Source organism: Ananas comosus, linkage group 17 (assembly GCF_001540865.1).
Source record: "Ananas comosus cultivar F153 linkage group 17, ASM154086v1, whole genome shotgun sequence".
In the NCBI taxonomy this organism is placed as follows: Eukaryota; Viridiplantae; Streptophyta; class Magnoliopsida; order Poales; family Bromeliaceae; genus Ananas; species Ananas comosus.
Window position 1 is genome coordinate 173,637 of NC_033637.1, and position 21,865 is coordinate 195,501.

The 21,865-nt window shown below is 42.2% G+C and overlaps 5 protein-coding genes across 8 annotated transcripts; 2 read left to right on the top strand and 3 right to left on the bottom strand.

The window, feature by feature from the left end:
* Positions 482-3,546, bottom strand: LOC109723404 (pentatricopeptide repeat-containing protein At4g02750-like). The gene has a single exon (XM_020251750.1). It carries the CDS (start codon positions 3,305-3,307, stop codon positions 509-511), a length of 2,799 nt encoding a protein of 932 aa, XP_020107339.1. The 5' UTR covers positions 3,308-3,546; the 3' UTR covers positions 482-508.
* LOC109723406 (2-carboxy-D-arabinitol-1-phosphatase) lies at positions 3,651-7,811 on the top strand. The gene is made up of 9 exons (XM_020251754.1): positions 3,651-4,171; positions 4,427-4,532; positions 4,633-4,849; positions 4,936-5,054; positions 5,303-5,401; positions 5,621-5,674; positions 5,753-5,851; positions 6,761-6,868; positions 7,117-7,811. Exons 1-9 carry the CDS (start codon positions 3,666-3,668, stop codon positions 7,492-7,494), a joined length of 1,686 nt encoding a protein of 561 aa, XP_020107343.1. The 5' UTR covers positions 3,651-3,665; the 3' UTR covers positions 7,495-7,811.
* On the top strand, positions 9,267-14,870 carry LOC109723413. 3 transcript variants are annotated; one of them, XM_020251765.1, is made up of 3 exons: positions 9,267-9,850; positions 13,791-14,410; positions 14,495-14,870. In XM_020251765.1, the coding sequence occupies exons 1-2, from the start codon at positions 9,407-9,409 to the stop codon at positions 14,373-14,375; spliced, it is 1,029 nt and encodes a 342-aa protein (XP_020107354.1). In that variant the 5' UTR covers positions 9,267-9,406; the 3' UTR covers positions 14,376-14,410; positions 14,495-14,870. The 3 variants fall into 3 exon arrangements, with proteins under 3 accessions (XP_020107354.1, XP_020107353.1, XP_020107352.1); XM_020251764.1 differs by having other exon boundaries at positions 9,267-9,955; positions 13,896-14,870; XM_020251763.1 differs by having other exon boundaries at positions 13,791-14,870.
* Positions 10,831-13,750, bottom strand: LOC109723411. 2 transcript variants are annotated; one of them, XM_020251760.1, is made up of 3 exons: positions 12,907-13,750; positions 11,851-12,258; positions 10,831-11,755 (listed from the first exon to the last, which is right to left on the bottom strand). In XM_020251760.1, the coding sequence occupies exons 2-3, from the start codon at positions 12,256-12,258 to the stop codon at positions 11,024-11,026; spliced, it is 1,140 nt and encodes a 379-aa protein (XP_020107349.1). In that variant the 5' UTR covers positions 12,907-13,750; the 3' UTR covers positions 10,831-11,023. The 2 variants fall into 2 exon arrangements, with proteins under 2 accessions (XP_020107349.1, XP_020107348.1); XM_020251759.1 differs by lacking the exon at positions 12,907-13,750 and having other exon boundaries at positions 11,851-12,897.
* LOC109723415 (dehydration-responsive element-binding protein 1F-like) lies at positions 17,908-18,883 on the bottom strand. The gene has a single exon (XM_020251774.1). The coding sequence runs from the start codon at positions 18,719-18,721 to the stop codon at positions 18,005-18,007; it is 717 nt and encodes a 238-aa protein (XP_020107363.1). The 5' UTR covers positions 18,722-18,883; the 3' UTR covers positions 17,908-18,004.

Consider the following 21,865-nt stretch of genomic DNA (forward strand, 5'->3'; position numbering starts at 1 on the left):
CTCCCTCCTCAGTTTGGCGGCCCATGTATATTACATTTAGCCTCTAGTTCATAAATTTTTATGATCGTTGCCATGATAATTGTAATGCAAGCGTCCGACGTTCGGAATTATTACCGACGGAAAACCTCGTCAGCATATCAGAGAAGAAAAACCAAACCTTCGGGACTTTCCATATGCATTGCAGCCTTCATTAATCGAACTTCTTAATGCAGCACAGCATAACTTCTCCTTAACACAAAATCAATATGAGAAAGAGGTAACTGCTCTCAAATTTTCCTTTCCTGAATACTTCTTTTATTTTGATTCAAAGTCCATCATGGGAGAGAATAACTTATAATCTCAGCCGCAAACAACTCAACACTGAAAGTTGGCATCAAACAACTTATACTGCCATAAGTCAGATATGTGCCAGATGGCACAGAGAACGGGGAATTCTACCCTCTGAATTTTATCCCGCGATCCGGGGCACAACCAACTGCAGAAGCTCATAGTTGAGCAACTTTTCGAATCACCAATAGTCCCCGCAAGAACATTTCCCGCCTCTAAAATGGTGAAATCTGTTACCATCCCTAACATCAATTTCTCTCTCAGCAGCCTTTGATACGAACTTGATGAAAGTGTGGCAATCACCGCATATTCTGAGGTTCTTCATAATCTGAATAGGCGTCCCTTCGGGTGTAGCTAAAAGGCCATAAGCAACGGCAAGCTTTTCACTGTGGCATAGAAGAGTGTTCTCCTTCTGCTCCTCATCCACATCATGGAGAACATAACTTGTATCAGGAACATAACCCGTAGCTCTCAATCTACCATACAGCTCCTTGAGAGTAGCATATATCTCTTCACTTAGTTCGTGCTGCTTATCCCCTGTAACAAATGAGTGTATTTTATTCTTTATCTGCATCCAGCTGCAGCCTGGCTCTTTTGTTACTGCGCGACGCCTCATCAACTTTCTCACTTCTTCAACCTCATCCCACATCCCAAGAGAAGAAAATATGTTTGAGAGCAGCACATAATTGCCGGAATTATCTGGCTCCATTTCGAAAAGCCTTTCTGCAACCCGTCTACCGACTTCTGCATTCCGATGAATTCTACATGCACCAAGAAGTGCGCCCCAAACTACGGAATCTGGTTCAATAGGCATATTCTCTATAAATGCTTCGGCTTCGTATAAGTGGCCGGCCCTACCAAGAAGGTCAACCATGCACGCATAATGCCCCTCAAGCGGCATGAGCCCATAATCTTGGCTCATAGACTTGAAATAGTGCCATCCTTTGTCCACCAACCCAGCGTGGCTGCACGCACATAAGAGACCAACAAAAGTGACTTGATTTGGGACTTCTCCTTCAGATTTCATCAGCTCAAAAACCTCAATGGCTTCTCTACCAAAGCCGTGCTGGGCACAACCAGCGATGACGGAATTCCATGTAACAATGTCACGCTCCTCCATGTAATCAAACACCTGAAGAGATTCTACACAACCGCATTTAAAGTACATTGTAATTAAAGCATTACCCACAAAAAGTTGCAGATCTTGACCCAGCTTAATTGCAAGGGTGTGGATTTGCCTTCCAAGCTTTGCAGCACCTTGCATACCACAGGTGCTAAGAATACTGGTTATCGTTGACGAATTTGGTACAATTCCTTCGCTCATCATTCTGATGAAAAGTTCTAGCGCTTCGTGCCCATGCTCGGCCTGCACGTATGCAGAGATTATCGCAGTCCAAGAAACGATATCTCTATCAGGCATTTTATCAAAAGCATTTCTGGCATCCTCTAACATGTAATTGTGCGCGAAAGCAGCTATCAAAGAGTTCCAAGATACTGTGTCCCTTACTTTCATCCGGCTGAACACTTGATCTACATATTCCATGTTATTACATTTGGCATACATAGTAATGACGGCATTGCACACATAGGTATTTAACTGAGACCCCGCCTTTATTGCTAGCGAGTGTAATTGCTTTCCAACCTCAAGAGCTCCCATGTTAGCACAAGCAAAGAAACAACTGGTAAAACTGGAAAGGCTAGGCAACATGCCAGCCCTATGAAGTTCCTGCAGCAGTTCCAAAGCTTCTTCATTCCTTCCGTTTTGTGCGCAACCAGAAATCATTGCCGCCCACGAGATTGTATTCCTGGAAGGCATTAGATTGAATAGTTCTTTAGCTTCATCAAGCATGCTGTTCCGTGCATACCCAGCAATCATGGCATTCCAAGATACCGCATTTGGTGCAGGAATTTGTTCAAATAGGTGACGTGCTTCGTGAATCCTGCCATTCTGCGCAAAGCCTGTCAACAATGCAGTCCGACAGGCAATAGACTTTGTGGGATCTCTCTCATAGATGGACAAAGCATCATCCAGCCGCCCAACCTGTGAGAGTGCAGCAATCATTGTTGACCATGTGTACTCATTCCTCTCCGTCATACCCTCAAAAAACCTCATTGCTGTGACCAACTCATTACTTTTTCGTGTGTACACATTAAGAATTGCCGTTCCCACAACTACATCCACCTCAAAGCCCGTCTTGATCGCCAACGTGCGAAGGTTCTCCAGCAGTTTGAGGTTGCGGAGACCCATCACTGCTGAAACAGCAGCTGCGAAGCTGGCCTGGTCAGGTCTCACCCCTTCACAAAGCATTTTATGGAAAACCTCCCAAGCCCTCGCGTGTTCATCAATCTGCACATACCCAGATATCATCACAGTGCAGGACACGAAGTTCCTCTCAGGCATCCGTTCGAATAGGCTTTGCGCCTCGTCCATCTGATGGGAATGGCAATACCCGGTGATCATCGAGTTCCACGATGTGACGTTCTTCTCAGGCATTTCGTCGAACAACTTCCGAGCCACTTTGATGTCTCCGTTCTGAACGTACCCACTGATCATCGCATTCCAGGAAACGGTGTTCCGCTCCGGCATCGAGTCGAAGAGGAAGCGGGCCTCGCCCAAGCGCCCGGTCTTGGCGTATCCCGAGACCAAGATGGTCCACGTCCGAGTGTTTTTGCCCGCGAAGGCGTCGAACAGAGAGCGCGCCTCCTCGACCATGCCGTTGTGGCAGTAGCCAAAGATCATGGAGTTCCAACTCACGGTGCTCCGGCGAGCCATTCCGTCGAAAACGCGGCGCGCTTCGTCGACATGACCGAGCCGAGCGAGCTCCTGTATCCTGGCGTTGTAGCTGGAGACGTCTAGTACGGGGTGCCGATATATGGGTAGGGTAGCAGCAGTTGAGATGAATCGAAGAAGACGACGAGGCATCATTGAAGGGAAAGAGAGGCGAGGATTCGTGCTCCATATTCTCAAGGCATGCACCATGGAACTCTGGGAGGAAGGAGAAGAGCGTCCATCGGGCTCTCGAAAATTTTTCCGCGGTATGTTTCACTCCCCACGTAGGAAATCTTACCTGATAAAATACCGAAAATGCCCCTGGGAAGGCAAGCACGAGGGAATAGAGATAACTAAATATATGACGAAGTCGGAGTCGGCGCCGAAGAAGCTTGTTTGCCGACTTATTCTTGATAGACTCAATTTACATAGAGTCGGCGACGAGAAAGGAAGCGCTGACGAATAGCGTGAACTTAGAGAGAGCGGAGGCAGAGACCCATTCCCAACGAGGCAACGAGAGGTGAGGAGACAACGGATGATCGATCAATCCACGTGTCGCTCCCATGTCATGCCACGCGGCACCCTTCTCCGGAAAAGAGTGTACGAGAGGCGGAGAATCAGCACCAAGTACGGACGATGGCGTTCGCTCTTCCTAAAAAATCTCCACCTTCTCCTGCTGCGGCCTCTGCTGTTTTGCTGTAGGAGAAGAAGAGAAACAGCGGGGGTGGGGAGAAGGGTTTTGGAGGAGATGCTGTCGCTGGTTCTCCCTCGTCCCGGCGCGCTCTTCGGCGTCGGCGGGGGAAGCCCTAGAAAGGGGGCCCGCCCCTGCTGCGCGAGCCTGCGCGAGATGGAGAAGCCCCCGGCGGAGAGGCTCCGGGGGCCGGCGCCGGAGATGCCGGGGATACGGGAGGCGAAGAGGGTGGTGCTGGTGCGGCACGGGCAGAGCACGTGGAACGAGGAGGGGAGGATCCAGGGGAGCTCCGACCACTCCGTGCTCACCCCCAAGGGCGAGTCCCAGGCCGAGACCTCTCGCCAGATGCTTCTCTCCGACTCCTTCGACGCCTGCTTCACCAGGTCCCTCGTCTTCCTCCTTCCTAGTTAGTTGCTCTTCTGGAGTTTTAATCGCTTCGTGCGCAGCTTGAGCTGGTAGGTGCCAACTCCTAAAACCTCTTCAGGAGATGGGGGTGAGGGGGGGTGTGGGGGCGAATCAAAATCACAGATCCGTTTGGGTGCCATTAATAAGTGGTTTTGTAATATGGGCTAAAGCTGGCTCGTTTAGGCCCAGGAAATTGGCAGTGACGTTTATATGAGCATTGCTGTGTGGTGCAGTCCCCTGATTCGATCTAGGAGAACGGCTGAGGTCATTTGGGGAGCTCGGAAGGAGGAGATGATTACTGACGCCGACTTGCGGGAAATTGATCTTTACTCGTTCCAAGTTAGTCAGGCTTCAGTCAAATTCTCATTTTTCTTTTTTTTCCTTTAATTCTTTTTCTGAGAGGTTTTCTGTTCTTATTTGATGCATGAATAAATATTAGGGTCTATTGAAGCACGAGGGGAAGGAGAAGTTTGGAAGTGCATTTCGCCAGTGGCAAAAGGACGCCGCAAATTTTAGCATTGATGGCCACTATCCTGTGAGAGAATTATGGGACCGAGCGCGAGGCTGCTGGAACAGAATATTGGCTCATGATGGGAAATCGGTGCTTGTTGTCGCTCACAATGCAGTTAACCAGGCTCTGGTTGCGACAGCTTTGGGTGTGATTTTTTTTTTTTCTTTCCCTAATGTACGTTTCATCAGAATTTAGTCAAAGCAAACTTACGACGCGTTGATGCTCGCGCAGGGCTTGGGACGGAGTACTTTAGGATTCTACTCCAAAGTAACTGTGGAGTGAGTGTGTTGGATTTCATCCCCAAATTTGATGGTGGCCGTCCAGATATAAGCCTCAACCGCTTAAATCAGGTGGTATAAGATTCTAATTGATATGGGCACATGGCAAGTTACTGTGTGTTGAAGTTTGTCCCCTAAGTGTTGCTTCCTTTTGTCTATTTAATAGTCTGCTATAATCTGCATTTGAAAATCCGGATTATTTACATTTTTCCAAAGTTTATCATGTGTTTAGCTTAATCAGGGTCCATGTAAATTAACTGTAAAATTTTCATCTACTTTTATATTTCATTAGAAGTTACGTTTTGCTAAAATTCTTACAGACTCCAAATTCTCCAATTGCTGCTGGAAGTTCTGGAGGAAGAAAAACAAGCAAGAGGATTGTTTTAGTTTGTCAGGGAGTGACACAGAGCAGTTCCGAGGTATGGAAGTTTTTCAGAGAATCAACAGCCTTTGAAACGTATATTTGTTTTCCACTGATAGAGTCCTTTTGATTTGTATTGGTGGTCAACACACATTATCTCTTAACTTGTTGCGAGTTGTGGACAGAATCGCGTCAGAATCTAGGTCTACTAGGATGGGTTTATTACGTCAAAGATTTTCTTGTCTTAAGTAACTAACTTAGATTTTCTAAATTTCAGGTCAGTTTGGCCAATATTGGGTATGAACCAATGAACATGCTTGGGGTTATACAGGTAGCATATTTCACTATTTGCATTTCTGGCATCTTCCTGTTGAGGAGTAAAGTCATTTTTGGACCATTATAATTGCAGTCTCAGAAAACTGCGGAGTTACTCTTAGACTTGAATGTGAATACTATTCTGTGCAGCCCACGAATAGCTGCAGTTGATACTGCGACAGCTATATCTGAGGTAACTTGTTATTCGAAATAATTTCTCCAATTTATTTTATAAAAAATGGAATTTTCTTCAATGCCAAATATCTGCATTTAGGACGTGTTTGGTTCGAAGTCGGAGTCGGAATCGAAAACGAAATCAAATAAGCTGGAATCGGAATCGGAATGACTCATTACCTAATTTTGTTTGGTTTACCATTTGAATCGGAATCGAAATAAATCATTCCCATTGTTAGTGTTCGGTTCAGGTGGATATAAAAAACGTAATCAAATTAATATACTAACATTATCTTTATAATATATTAATTTAAATTTAAATTAAATATTAAATATTAAAAATTTACATCAAAATTTTGAAATAATGTCAAAATTTTAAATCTATTTTTTTAAAAAAAATTAAACTTTGAAGTTGAGTGGATAATTCAAAATATAAAACTAAATTTTGATTTATTCAAATTCAAACTTAAAATTACAATTTAAATTTTAATTTGAATCCATAAATTTAATTTAAGTTTGAAATAAAATTTGAATAAAACTTTATATAAATTAAAATTTAATTTAAATTCAAATTCATAAGTTAGATTCGAAAAACTTGATTAAATTTTAATTTTTAATTTAAGTTTAAATTAAAATTTAATTTTTAAATTTTAACTCATATTTTAATTAAAAAAGTTGAAAAAATAAATTTAATCCGAATAAATAAATCCGTCCGGATTCAACTTCCAATCCGGCCTTCTAGGCCGGATTGAAAAAAGAGGAGATTGGGAGATTCCCATTCCACCTGGGAATCGGAATCGGAATGGGTCTCCCGCATACTAAACACCCACAAACGGATTCACTCATTCCGATTCCGATTCCGATTCCAAGGTAAAAAATAAGCGAACCAAACACGCCTTTACTCTAACTGAGCCGGTGTTGGTTTCAGGTTCAAGAGGCTGCAGACTGTTTAGGAGCAGACTGCATGCCGCGTAATGTTGAAGTGAAGAAAATGCTGGACCTTGAAGTTGAACCTATTTTTCAGCAAACACGAAAGGTTAAATATTTTTTTTTCTTTTTTTGTTTTTTGACAATTGTTAAATTTGTGAATCTTCGGGCCCAATTTAATCTTATGCTTATATTGACTTAGTAATATTATGTATAATGCTAGTATCTATCATCAAAGACATCTTTTCCGTATACATTTTTTGTGGCAACTGAAAACTACAGATCTAATTGCCAAATGGTCATTTAGTTCCTCAGTTTGTAAATGATCACTAACATTGTTTTGCTGTTCTACAACAGAAGTTGGAAGAAACTACAGTTTCTCAATCTGGTTGGTTGCATGGTTTCGATGATCGGGTCTTAGAAGAGTTATGGAATAAGTCAAAGAAAGCATGGCAAACCCTTGTACAAGAATTGTCCAATGATGAATCAAAAGCAGACGGAAATTTGGTGGTTGTGGGGCACCCTGCCATTCATAAAGCATTACTGAGTCACTGTCTTAAATTAACCATGGATTGGATACCATATTTCCATCTAGATTCAGGTAGCATCAGCGTGATTGATTTTCCTGATGGACCGGCAGGAAGAGGCGTGGTCCGATGCACCAATTACACTGCACACCTGGGGAGATGGTCTATACCGATAACGAGATCGACATCAGATGATGAAGAGTTCTAGCCGAACTCACAGGTACTTCTCTTTCATTTCCTATTGAAGAGTGATTTGGAAAGTGGGATCATGTATATGTATATTCCATCTAAGTGTACATAATATATCAGCTTTCGAACTACAAAGATGCATTAGTCTTCATCATAGTTCGAGTTCATGTACCAGCTTATTCTTTATACCACTCGGAGACTTAGGTTAGCTGATGGTTGTGTATAGCAGATTCTAGCGAAGAGTAAGTTACAAAGTTACTCTTTTGGCAGTTGCTATGTCATTGCTTCAGTTTTGGTTGATATTATATCAAGCAAAGTGCTTACTTTTTCTGGATACAACTCTAGTCCCATGTAAGGAAGATAAAATTGATGAACCTGGACTTAGCGGCCTCGGCATATATAATAGGAAACGGAAGTGCAAGTTTGAACGTAACATGTTTTAGCATAACCAAAATGGTATTGTGCTTGTATATCAGAAAGTCAGAAAGCATGGTGCGAGTCTTGCGCTCGCTGCCTGTTGGTGCAGGGGACAAGTTAAGCCATTGGCAGAAGGAAGCTCCTTTTTTAAATATGCAGAGCGTCTATATTGTAGTTGTTGTGCACTCGTGCCTTTGGAGGTAATGAACACCACCACCTAATAAATCTGAGCTAATATCTTAGTTATTTTATCCAAATAAACATTCTTCATGTCTATTGGTTATTCTAGCAATCCTGATTGTCATTCTTCAAATGGAGGAGTAAAAAAAAATGTGCATAGGAACCATCATTCGCATTTTGAATTGGGAAATAAAAAATATATTATATCATTTGCATTTTGAATGGCGCCAACTACCGATTATAAATTAAGAACCTTCATTTTAGCACGTCCCTTGTTTTGCGAAAGCTTCTGCAAATATGTCAAACCACATAATCCGAACTACTTCTACCTCTTCTTTCATATGTCTATTTAATATATGAAGCGGGACCATGCTTTCTACACCGCTATTTTATTGCTGTTTCTCTGGTCCAGATTTGAACTCTAGAGACATTCCCTGAACCCTATCCCGTACCTTTTGGTGCTTGATGAGATTGCAAGGTGAAAACAAAGCTTTGCATCCCACAAAGTAAAAAATAAAAACAAAAAACCTCTCTTACTAGAAAAATGTTGTGCAACTTTCGTTGGGGAGAACGGGAGTTGATCTTAAGAAGGCTGTGGCCCGGGTTAGTCTCGGGGATCCAGTTTTTAGGTTTTATTTTAAAAGCCCGTAAGGAGTGCAGTTAAAGGCAAAGGATTTGGCAAGTGGTATTCAAGACCTAAGTTCGAATCCTACTTGATTCATATTTTTAGTTAAATTTATTTTTTATTTTTAAATGAAATAAACGAAATGAATAGTATGCTACCTATCTCTATAAAAAAAAATTAAAAAAAAAAAAAAACACTTTTGTGACTATGAAGATGAACAGTTGGTTAGTTTCAGCAAACGCCATCCGGATCACGCTGTTAAGATCCTTCTCCGATTTATCTCTCCCGCGATTCTCCTTAAAACTCGCGACAAGAAATGGAAACGAAGAAAAGATAATCACTATTAATTAACCCTATTACTGTTGCCTAATATATGAAACTTAACCGACGGAGATGAATGGAAGCCGTTAATTAGGCCAAACCCATTACCAATTTTATTTCCCTCTGCTTTTAGACCGGAATTAGGTGAGTTGGCAAGAGGAGGCAGTCGGAAGAGAGAGCAGCTGAACAAGGCAAGGCAAGGCAAGGCAAAAGATTATTCCTCTCTCTCTCTCTCTTTTTCTCTCTCTTTCTCTCTCTCTCTCTCTCTCCCTTTCCTCTTCCCGATTAAATTTAAGAAGAGATTCCTTCACGGGATTTTCCCTTCCCTTTTGGCCCCCTCCCTTCCCCCGTTTCTTGCGGAAGTAGTCAAAGCACAAGAGTAGTAGTAATGGCGGGCAAAGCACGAAAGGCCCATCTCGGCTCTCACCTGCCCCTCCTGGCCCCCGCCATGAAGGACTTCGCCTCCTGCTTCAGCGACCACGCCGTCCGAGTCTCCGACGTCGCCTGCTCCGGAGCCAGCAGCACCGGCGCCTCCGCCGCGCTCGTCGAGGCCAGGTCCGTCCGGAGCGCCGTCACCGCGCTCTACCGCGCCCGGCTCTCCACGCGGAAGGAGGTGCTCGTCGCCGTGGCCTGGTGCAGGGGCCACGACGGCGCCGCCCTCTCCGTCGGGGTCGGCGCCGCGCCGCGCCACGCCCTCCGCAAGAAGAAGGGGGGCCGAACGCTCGCCGCCGGAGAGCGCCACGTCGACGTCTTCTGGGACCTCTCCGCCGCCAAGTACGGGGCGGGGCCCGAGCCCACGGGAGACTTCTACCTGGCGGTCCTCGTCGACCAGGAGTTCGCGCTCCTGCTCGGGGATTCGTGCGGGGACTTCGTGAAGACGTTCGACGGCGGGACCCGCCCCGCCGCCGAGTTCGCGATGGTGAGCCGGAGGGAGAAGGTGGTGGGCCCCGCCGCNGACACCGCAGCCATCATATTTTGTGAGGTGAACCCTTTTCGACATCGAAATGGTGCTTGTTTACTCCTTTTGACCACTACTGGAATATGTGTTCCGTCGATCGCACCAATAGCATTCTACAGTTAAAAAAAAAAAAAAAAAAATATTAGTAATAAATTTTATTTATACACCAATGTATTATACGTATAAGAGTGTATGGTTACCTTGAAAGGTTGAAAATTTGGATTATCCCGAATTCTTGGATGCACGGCAGCATTACTCGACGGCAACATTATGTACTCATCTTTTAGCCTCACAATGCCGCGTAGTACATTGTTAAAATGCCTACTGATGGTTTCTCCAGAATGTTGGAATGTTTCCGCCAATATTCGGTTTGCCACGCCATGCCCTACGCCATATAGAAATATGCCTAACTGCTCATCAGCAGTCATATTTCTTGTACTACGTATTAACCCCTTCTCGACTAAAGCATCGCGGAGTGCAATAAATGTAGTTGCATTCATACGAAAGTTATGGCAGCAACGTTCATGATGACCAGATATGATATCACACAACATTTGATGTCCGGTAAACGGCCGAGTCCGACACCTTTGTCTTGGCACTCTATTTGCAATTGGTTCAGATTCTAACTCAAGTAGCATCATAGCCTCGATAGATTCATCATCATCATCTAATATTGTCATAATGGTGGCTATGGTCTCTGAAGAAAATATTCTTTTGTATAGTGGGTTCGCCATTAATGTCTTTCTAATTGCAACTGTTGTAAAGACCGAATAAATCAGCACTTAATAATAACTATAGCAAGAGGTAATATATATGGCGCAAACATATAATAATCTTCCAAATACTCTCATATATGCAAATCTAATAAGAGTAAAGGAAATATAAATCAAAGCGTCATACAATCAAGAGTCATCACCACAAGGTAGAAACTATGCAAAGCTAAGATAAAGATGAACTACCAATACCACCACAAGTTAGAAAATATGCATGTCCACACGCAATATAAGTCGAGTTTTGATAAAGATGAACTACCAATACACCATTTGTCTAAATCCCGGAAAATGACGACCTACTATAGTATAGATTATGCTGCGCAATTTCTCGCTCAATCCACTTTCTTGCATGACTGTCATTCAATGACATGAAAGCATTGCGATTCTTCTCTTCCTTAAACGCATCACAGAGAACTAAGATATCATCATCACTTAACCCCGTCATCCCATACACTCGTTGCATGCATTGGTTCTGCGATGGCATATCAGTGCTCTTGCGCAGCTCTAGCTGACATAGTTGCCGCACCCAACCAAGCTTTTCCTTACCCTGCTCCGCGATGTCAAGGAAAGCTGAAGTCCGGGCATCTACTTTCTTTTTTCCTCCCCTAGATGTAGATGTCGTTTGTGCTTGCTTATTGCTAGGCTCTGGAGAACGAGCTCTTTTACTACCAGAGCTATGACCAGAACCACTTGCACCAGTTGTAGGCATTACGGGTGGGCTTGGGGAGCGTGACGTATTTGCTTCATCACAGTTAGAATATCTAGCGCACCCAGATGCCCCTGCTTCAAATGGCTCCGATGAGAGATTACAAGCTGTCATTCCAATGCCAGCAGTAATATCATCCTCATCAGGGGATGACCCAGAGGAGCTTTCAATTATAGGGGGAAGCTCCACAGCACTTGTAAATGCATATCTTCCTGTCGCAGTTGTATTTTGGGTAAGAAATTCCATATCATCGTAGGCGGGAAAGGGCTTATCCCTACACCTGGCGTACGCCGGGTTCTCCTGAAGAAATAATAATAACGTTCAATTTAATATTATCATATAATGTACATGTCTTAATAACAGAGTGACGCTATTATAAAAGAAATTATAATTACCGCTATTACAGAATCCCAGATTCTTGCGTCACCAGGTGTGGGAATGTGCAAGTCGGAGTTCCATCCCCACCCACTCTTATTGGCAAGAGAATGGTACAAATTGAAAGTTTTTTTTAACACTTTAAATCGATTCTTCAATTGTGCCTTTGTTAGGTTCAAATTGTTTCGACTGTTGAAATCATTTACCATCCGCTTCCAAGCAATCGGAATGAATGACCCATTTACGCAATTACCAAATGTATGTTCATCTCTCATCAGCCCCAACAATTGCTCATCCAACATGTTGCTCCAATTTTGACTCCTTGTTCTTGTATCAATACGAATACCACCGCTAGCCTCATTAGGTGAGTTATCTGCCAACCCACTTTGTTTTTGTTTGGACTTTGAAACTTTTTTGAAGGGACGCATCTGTAGTTAATAATCAACAAGTGCATGATGGATGCATGAATATGAGTTCAATACACTGTACCATTTACATGCAATTTCAATGGCGAGATAAAGTACATGCGAAATAAGATAATGTATTAGCATTGCCTACAATATAAGTAATGCAATAGAGACTACACATTTACACAAAATGACATAGCCTAGACAATAAATTAGTATTTACATGCAATAGATTTGAGAAATGAGCAAGGTAATCACAGATAGGTGGTTCGTTCCAACTGTTGGCTCAAGTGGTTTCCAACTAACATGGGGTTGCAAAGATTCTACAATCGATGCCATCCATCTTATGTTAATTGCAAACCTTCATCATCGCCGAACCACGACTTGTAAACCTTTATTTGTGTCCATCATATTACCAAGCTATCTTAATCAACAGTCTGTGCACAACAATGACATGGCAATATTATACATAAACTAAACCATGTCAATCGGAGATCTTTCATAACACCTAATAGCATACCAATGTTCAACATAAACCGAACATTCATAAGTTGGATTAGATCTACCAATATTCATCATCGGCATATGCGCAACCATCATGCAAATATATAATCCCGAATCTCAGCATTCATATTGCAGCTAGGTAAAATATAAAAAAAAATTTCAGACCTGATAGTAGCACACAGAGCAAGCGCACAGCAGGGGAGCAACAATGAAGAACCAGAGGGCAAGCTCCGCGAACCTCGGCCAACCTCGGCCAATGAAGGCCCAAAGACAGGGTCCGACCAAAGCAAAGAGAGAGCAAATAATGCGGCAACACAAAGCACGAAGCCCTTACAACCGGCGACCAACAATGAAGGGTTTACGACCAACGGCGACGATTAGGAGGTCTTCGGATTTTCGGCGACCGACGACTTCCTTCGGCCGGACGCCCTTGCGACCGACGGCGACGAAGTCAAGCAGGGAGGACTTGCTTTGGCCGAACGCAAGCCCGTCCAACCCGCGGCAACCGAGGAGGGGCAGTTTCGGCGTTCGGTGGAAGAAGAGGGAGGGATTCGGCGTTCGGAGGAAGAAGATGAACAAGAGGAGAGAGGAACATACAAAACCCCCAAATTAGAGGTGAAGGCAGCTCAGATCTACCCAGATCTACATCCAGGGCTGTGATGCAACCCGGAAGTCAAGCAGGGAGGAGAAAGGAGGAAGCGGTACCGTCGTTACTGGAAGGTATTACGAGCAACGGCGACGTGAAAGGGGCTTCGGATTTTCAAGCTTGCCGATACCCTTACAACCGGCAGTGAACGGTCTGCGACCGACGGTGAGGAGGTGAAGCAGGGAGTTGTCGGTTCGGGCGTACACAACGCCGTCCAACCCACAGCGACGAGGTTGATGGGAGGAGCGGCTGTGAGAGGAGGATGCGGAAGAAGGAGTTAGGAGGTTGGGGGAGGAGCTACAGTAGTGCGTTGGGAGTGATGCGAGGGTTCAGCCAACCCGTGAAGAGAGAGAGGGGAGGGGTTCAGCCAAACCCGTGAAGAGAGAGAANCCTCGTCGACCAGGAGTTCGCGCTCCTGCTCGGGGATTCGTGCGGGGACTTCGTGAAGACGTTCGACGGCGGGACCCGCCCCGCCGCCGAGTTCGCGATGGTGAGCCGGAGGGAGAAGGTGGTGGGCCCCGCCGCCTACTCGACCAGGGCCCGGTTCCGCGGGGACGGGAGGGAGCACGAGATCACGATCACCTGCAGGGGAGCGGGAGAGGCGGCGTCGTCGGATGCGGATGCGGATGCGGGTGCGGGTGCGGGTGCGAAGGAGTCGGAGCTCGCGGTGTGCGTGGACAAGAAGAGGGTGGTGTGCGTGAAGAGGCTCAGGTGGAACTTCCGCGGGAACCAGACGATATTCGTGGAGGGGTCTCCGGTGGACATGATGTGGGACGTGCACGACTGGTGGTTCGGCGGCGAAAAATCCTCCGCCGACCCCTCGGGCCAAGCCGTGTTCATGTTCCGCACCAGGAGCGCGCTGGACAGCCGCCTCTGGCTCGAGGACGACGACGACCACGACGACGACCACGACGAGGCGCTCTCCAAGGACAAGGAGCAGCGCTGCTCCGGATTCTCTCTTCTAATCCAAGCTTTCAAGTCCCCCTGAACCTGAACAACAACATCACCCCACCCTGCTTATTGGTTTGCTCTCGCTCTCTTTTCTAGCTCCTTTTTTGGTTTTGTGCTAGGAAAACAGACAATGAATAACATAATAATATTTTCTAGGTTGGTTTGGTTTGGTTTGGTTTGGTTTGTGGAGGAACGATAAGTTGCGGAGAGGATGCTAATCGATCTGAGAGTTGCACAATCACTGTGGATAGAAGAGATTTTTATCTTCCTTCTGTTGATACTCTTTTTCTTTTCTTTTTTTTCTTTTTTGGGTTAAATTTGGAGAGGTTCTTTATTATTATTTGTTTTTTTTACTCGTGTAGGAAGTACATTTCTTCAATGTTTTGTGTTGCTAATTACGATTTATTGTAAGTGTTGATTGTCGATCTAAAAACGCATCACAGTTTGGAATGCGGCCCATATTTTTGCCTCTCTTCTTTTATCTCTTTTTCTTTGGAGCAATAAAATTTTCGAATTATTCTTTTGTCGCGCATTCGAGTGTCTAGCAACCTTCTTGTATTGTTTCTGTCTTGTTTCTCTCGTCTCCCTGAGTATCATAGCTATGCAGTATCTGTTGTTATATTTTCTCTAGTTTCTTCCAGATTGGTCTCTACCGAGAGAATTCTTAGCCTCAAGATTGTTCGCAAGCTACATATGACCACTTCTTTATTTTATTCGCTTCACATTGCGTCCAAGCGATAAAGATATAAGCGATGGAAAAAAAAAAGCTGGGCGCACCCTTGGACGAAGGGACCTAACAATTGGCTAACGGATGGCCCAGGTGTTATGATCTTGGGCGCTTCGAATTCGGAGCAACTAGCACTAACTCCTAAAGTAAACGACCGTATAAATCTGTAAGTTACTTATCTTGTTGAGAAGATGATGATGGTGATGTTGAATTGTCTCTGGCCGGAAAGGATGTCTCTCGGATAAGATCTTCTTAAAGATTCTGTCTCTTCTTTCGGCGGAAGAAAGTGAACTGGCTCAGAAACTGTTTTGCTTGAGAGCAGAATCAGTAATCCTTTAAAGCTTATGATAGGATTTATTTATTATGCAGATCTTCATGTTTCATTTGAAGATATATTGACACGTACGTTGTGTGGATGGGTATTGTTCTTCCATTCCATATTTGGTTTTAGTTCCACTAGTTTTAGCTCAGGAAAATAGTGACATAAAATTCTCTTCAGTCCAGGCGTAGACACTATCTATGTTGGAGGACGGTACTCATTCTATCCATATATTTATCTTTTTTTTAATGAAATTAATGACAACGAAAGGACTAAGAAATCTTACATTCTAAGATTAGTTCAACTAAAGCAAAAAGTGTCCATGGCACAAACCACAAATAGGTTAAACTAGGAATTCGAAAAGCTAGCTTTTAATTGAACCGCCCCAAATATTTTATGTCGTCTTCCGTATTTCTTGTACCTTTCTCTGTTTGCTGATTATGATTGCTTAGGCCAGAGGTGCCGCTTAGCCCGCAGCATTTATTTTATCTTCAGTGCCCTTTTCCTTCCGCAAGGAAAAACGACAGTAAATATAAGATATTGTAATTCCCACACTTCTTTCCATTTGAGGGACCATTAAGGACAATTAGTAAGGACAATTAGTTCGCCATTAAAGACAATGTCATCAGGAGCCAACACGGCAATTGATTAAAGCGAAGATTTTCGTGCCTCTGCCCAAGGCAAAAGAGTGCCTTGCGAAAACAGCTAGTACTTATGATGCTTCCTTTTACGCTGGCCCATTTTGATGAATCATGTGACGTGCTAGCACTTGATTACAATCTCCTGCTGAAAATTAAACAACTTGAGCTCCTGCGCTATTCAGCTGCAGGAGATCTTCAATAACCTGGTTGATGGACCTAGGCTACTGCACTTCACTCGATTAATCTGCGCTTTTTTTCTCTTTTTCTTTCTTTTTTTGATGAATGCTGAGATTGCAAGCCATGAGTCGTTGAAAAGAAATGTGCACCTACACGTACCTATGGTTTTCATATATTTGATTGCCATCGTGGTTTTCTCTAGATGCTATAGGTAATAGAAAAGGCAACAAGCCAGCAGCGAGAGTTTCTCGTGCTACGGTGTACGGAGTTTGGATAGCTTTTTGCGTTATATTACCTACTCATTGATTTTGTGGATTATTTTTTGAAGGTAAAAGATGGAGAGAAAAACTGTCACGGTTTAGTTAACAACGTATGTGGCTGTAGGGCGGCTATCATTAATTGTTCTATTGAATGTATGTTTATAATAGAGAAGGCAACTAAGGCAACTGACGCTGCACATGCTAGTGCGGAAATGATGCATGTTGCATAGTCCTTTTATAGATTCACTGGATTTCTTTGTCTCTCCATTGCATGAGCTGAAGCATAGTCTGGAATTCTAAATTGAAATAGGTTCAATTTGTCTCGGGAAGAGCTTCTGAGAAGGTAAATTTATATAGAACGGTTAAAATAAAGCTTTTTAGTTAAACTCCACCTAATAGCCTTGGTTGCAGACTTGAATTAACTTTTTATTTAAAAAAAAAAAAAAAAAAAACTCTCGAAGTCGAAAAGAGCTAATTGATTTTATGCCTGGATTGAAAAACTAAATTGGATCATGGGCAAACCCCTCATGCAAGCCTCTATGATATGCTTTTTGCAGGTTTGTTTTGTTTTCGTTTTTGTTTTTTTCTTTTTCTTTTTCCTTCTCCCAGTGGACGGAGGGGAATGCGAAGCAGAGAGGGATAGCGCATCAACTGTCAATGAGTTGGGTCTGGCTGGGCCTCTTTGAGGCCGAACGAAAAAAACTTGGGCCGAAGGTGATCCGAGTTTAAGGCACCCGAGTCCCTGACCCAACTCCGCCCTGGGACTGAATCGAGCTGTTCTAACTGGGCCAAGCTGGATTGATAAACTGACCCAAAATTAACCGTAGCACGCAATTCTGGTGGATTGTTCTCGAAAATCAAGTTTCAGGGCCTGGGCCCCTTTATTTTCGGGGATCATATCCTCTTCTTGGCCAACTCGGTGGGTGTATAGCCTGTAGGCCTCTGGCAATTGCAAACCATGCTCAATCCAACAGGTAGAAAGCTTGAGAATTAAAGCACTATTACCTGGTATCAACTATCAAGTTTTGTTTTGTTTTTTTTTTTCTTACAAAAGGGGGAAAAAAGAAAATATTAAACTATCTTCCAAATTTGTACATCATAACAGGATAGAACATGCACAGAGATAGCGGCCCCAAATTGTAACTCTACCTTTACTCTTTTTTTATTGTTTTCAACAAAAGACAAAATAAACGTCTGTCTGTCTATCTTAATGTTTTTAATTTCTAACTAATTCTACATGCAGTTCAGCAACTAATGCTGGTAGCTACCGACCGTCCCTAGAGCAAGTGGCAAAGGATTTGATGGTTAATACTCGAAACCCAAGTTCGAATTCTAGTTGATTCACATTTCCAACTAAGTTTATTTTTAAATACAATAAATGAAACGGGTAGTGTGCTACCTATTTCTCAAAAAAAAAAAAAGAAAAAAAAGAAAAAAAACTGGTAGCTGGCATTGCAGCGAAAAAATAAATAAATAAATAAATAAATAAATAAATGATTTAAAAAAAAAAAATGACGCGAGTAACTATATACGTATAATATTTTAATCAGCCCAAAGTGTCCAATCCTCTGCGCATTCGTCTGCATCCCAGTCGAACGCCCTTCGCAGAGCTGGCGGAGTCAGCATCATCCCCTTGGCCATGTCATCCATTAATCCCTGCATATTGAACACCAGCTCCTCATCCAAATACACAGCCGCCGGTCGGACCACCTTCTCCTCATCGGCTTCTCCTATCCAGCCCTGATCAGTCGAAGGCGGTGCCGGCAGCTTCTTTGCTGGAGACGATGTCTCCCACTTCAACAGCGGTGGTGATTCGTGCAGCGCACAAGGCCGGAACATCTCGGCTGCTTTCGCGGCGGCGAACCTGACGTCGTCCGCCGACCCCGAACCCGCTCGCGGCAGCTTCCACACGGAGTCCGGGAAGTTGAGGGGCGCCGCCTCGCCGCGAAGTGCGAGGGCCGCCACGTCGTGCGCCCGCGCCGCCATCTCGGGCGTGGGATACGTCCCGAGCCAAATCCGGCTCTTTTTATGCGGCTCCCGCACCTCGCACACCCACCTCCCCCCGTTCCGGGACCGCACGCCGCGGTACACCGGGTGTCGCGTCTCCCGGAACTTCTTCCTTCCGGCCTTGCGCTTCAGCGACGGCGTGGGCGCGGGCGCGTGCAGCGAGGAGGACGATGACGAGCACGGGGACTTCGCGGCCGGTGAGCGCTCGGTGGGGGAGCACCCATTAGAGGAGGATGAGGTCGAGTCGTCCATGCCCGTTATGGTGTGACTAGCTAATAATGCGCGCGGATCGATATCGATATTAATTAATTAATTAATCAGGAGTGAGAGAGCTGCTGAGCATGCGAATTAACTAATAGGCCGGGTTTAGGGTGGGAAATATACGGGAAGGAATATTATTGGGCGTTGAAGATTTTTGAGTTGGAAGGACCAGGGGAGACCGGGAGAGAGCGGAGTATTTAAGGGAAGGCTTCAAACTTGGGACCCGTCGAACTCTACGCCGCGCCGGACGCGCGCGCGCACGATGAGATTTGCGGGCGGTTACGGCCCCTTCCTGTTCCACGTGCTCCATAACCCCTCGCGGGTTTACTTGTTGGGGAAGCAAATGAAAAACGTGTTTTGGATTAATAAGGTACGACGCGATCCGGGTCGGCGGAGGAACTAAGTCATTTCACTGTGGGGCCACGTGTGGATCGGCTCACCCGCGCCACTCGTCTGGGGGCCTGGGGCCCTTTGTCGCGGATTTCATTTTCAGAATTAAGGAATCACAAGAGACAGTTTAAAACGAAACGATAACAAAATATAATAAAGATGAGGGCGACTGCGGCTGGAGTCATCGTACTAATGCAATCAGCTCCTCATGATTCAATTAATTTTTGTTGCAGTCAATAAAGCGCCTTGTTGTTCACAATTATTTTTTAAATTTTATTACTTAAAAATATAAAATTACTTGTTTCAAAAAATATAAACAATTTAATAACAATTTTAAAATTTAATTATTACAGTGATTTTTTTTTTAGAAAAAGATAGCACGCTACTCTCTTCATTCATTTTGAAAATAAACTTGGCCACGAACAGTGAGGCAACATAGCCTCGAGAAGAAAATTATAGCTTAAAAAAAGCAAAAAAGAAAATTAACAACACAAGTAATTAATCGGCATTACAGTGATAATTTTTTGAATAAGATTTGATAAGATTATATGTTAGATACAGCCATGGTAGGTATAGTAATTGCATGTCTAAATCTTTTCTCTGTTTTTTTATATTTTTTTATACTAATACAGTTTTTGAAAATTTATAAATAATATTAATTGTTATATATAAGATTTAAGTTCAATACCTATTTACTCAACTTTTCTAAAAACATTAACAGATCTAGAGGAATAGCTAGCTACACTTTTCTTAAAAAATAAAAAAAGATAATTAAATAAAATCATTATATATTTGTCAATAACTGGAAGCAAAAGTACCGGCTTTCACTGTTGCATACCTATAACCTTAATCTATAACTTATAATCTATCTATAACTATATTTTAATCCCTAATCTCTTATACACATAGTATAACCACATCTAATAACGTTATTGCGCGCACTCAGTTTATAATCTTACATATTCACTGAATATTTTTTAAAAAAATTGCAATTATACAATTAAAATTTAATTCAATAAATACAATTTAAATCGTATAGAAAGTCTACACAGAAAAAATATATAGTGATGTTTAAGAATTATAGTGTCCATAATATACTTATACACATGGTGTTTTTTTTTAAATAATATTTTCTTATCTCATTGCTCTCGAGTATGAGAAAATATTTAGAGCACCCGGTCTATACATTAGTGCACTTCATGCACCAAACTATTGAGTGTTGAGTGGAATTGTAAAATCAAGTCTAATTCAATCGAAATGATCTAAACTATTAACCATATAACAAGTTTTTGTATAGAATATTAAAAATATACTCTTATACATCTAGTGCATGGAACCATTTCCTCTCTTTTTCTTATCTTCTAATTATTTTATTAATTTATTTGAATTAATTTTTTCTAAATGCTTTTTCATATATTCTTTATATATAATAATTTAATTTAATTGCTAATAACTATTATATTTCTCATGCACACTTTGTCTTTTTTCTAAATCAACTTTATTTCATTTTTCAATTATATTATTTTCTTATTTTTTATAATTATCGTCTTATAAATTTATCTAATTACTAATTAGATCTACAAAACTTTTTTATTTTAAATTATTTTAAATATTTATACCTATATTATTAGCCATNAATATATATATATATATATGATGTATTAATAATTTTAATTATTTAATATTATTGGCCATTTACTTATATATATATATATATATAACATAATTAATTAATTCTTTTAAAAAAGGTACATTGAACGTACACCGATTTAATTGTTTTTAGCTGGATCCTTTGCTAGTAAATTAAAAAAAACTTCGTTATCTTTATACGGAATTCAATTTAATATTTAGATTTCATTGTCGGCCTCTTTGATGATGTGTGACTTTTTGTGACACTTGATAATTTAGTGCGATTTGATCTTATCTGAACTATTTTTTAATCTAATTAAAATCTAAAAATATTGAATATAAAGTTCAATCCGCCGACTGCGTCTAGCGCAAGTGGCAAAAAATTTAACAGTTGATATATGAAATTTCAAATTTGAGTTTTAATTGATTCACATTTAGAGTTATATTTATTTTTAAATAAAATAAATCGAAATAAGTAGCATGCTATTTCTCTTTCTCTTGATAAAGTATTCTAAGTACTCTCCTTTGTTTGCAAGTTCTCATCTAAAAAAATAAAAAGAAAATGCAGTACCTTATGGTGTGTTTGGATTCCTGTAAAACTCCGTTGAAAAAAAATTTTCGGTTGAAATTTTTTTTTTCCATGTTTGGTTGTCTGTAAAAATTGTATGAGAAAGTTATTTTTCAGATTTCTCAGAAAAATCNATATATATATAGTGCGTCTACTATACTTTCGAAAGTACCGGGACCTTCGTGCTTGTAAGTTGTTTTCGATGATAGGACATCCGATTTGACGATCGACTCCGTTAGGTATATCTACCCTATTGGAACTATCTAGAAACCAAATTTTATAATTTTTTGACATCATTTACTAAGCGATCAAAAGGTCCCAAAAATGACTATTTTAATGGCCGATGCGGCACGTTTTTAAGTTCAACGGTGTAGAAGCATCTAAATTACATGAAAATTTAATAGAAAATCCTACTTAACGTCAATAGCAAGATCAATACTTTCGATTTGAAATTTGAATCCTTTATCATTATTTTTTATGAGATTTTTATTTTCAGCCGTTCGTTTTGAGACTACTCGTTCACTAGGCAAATGAAGTCAAAAAATTAT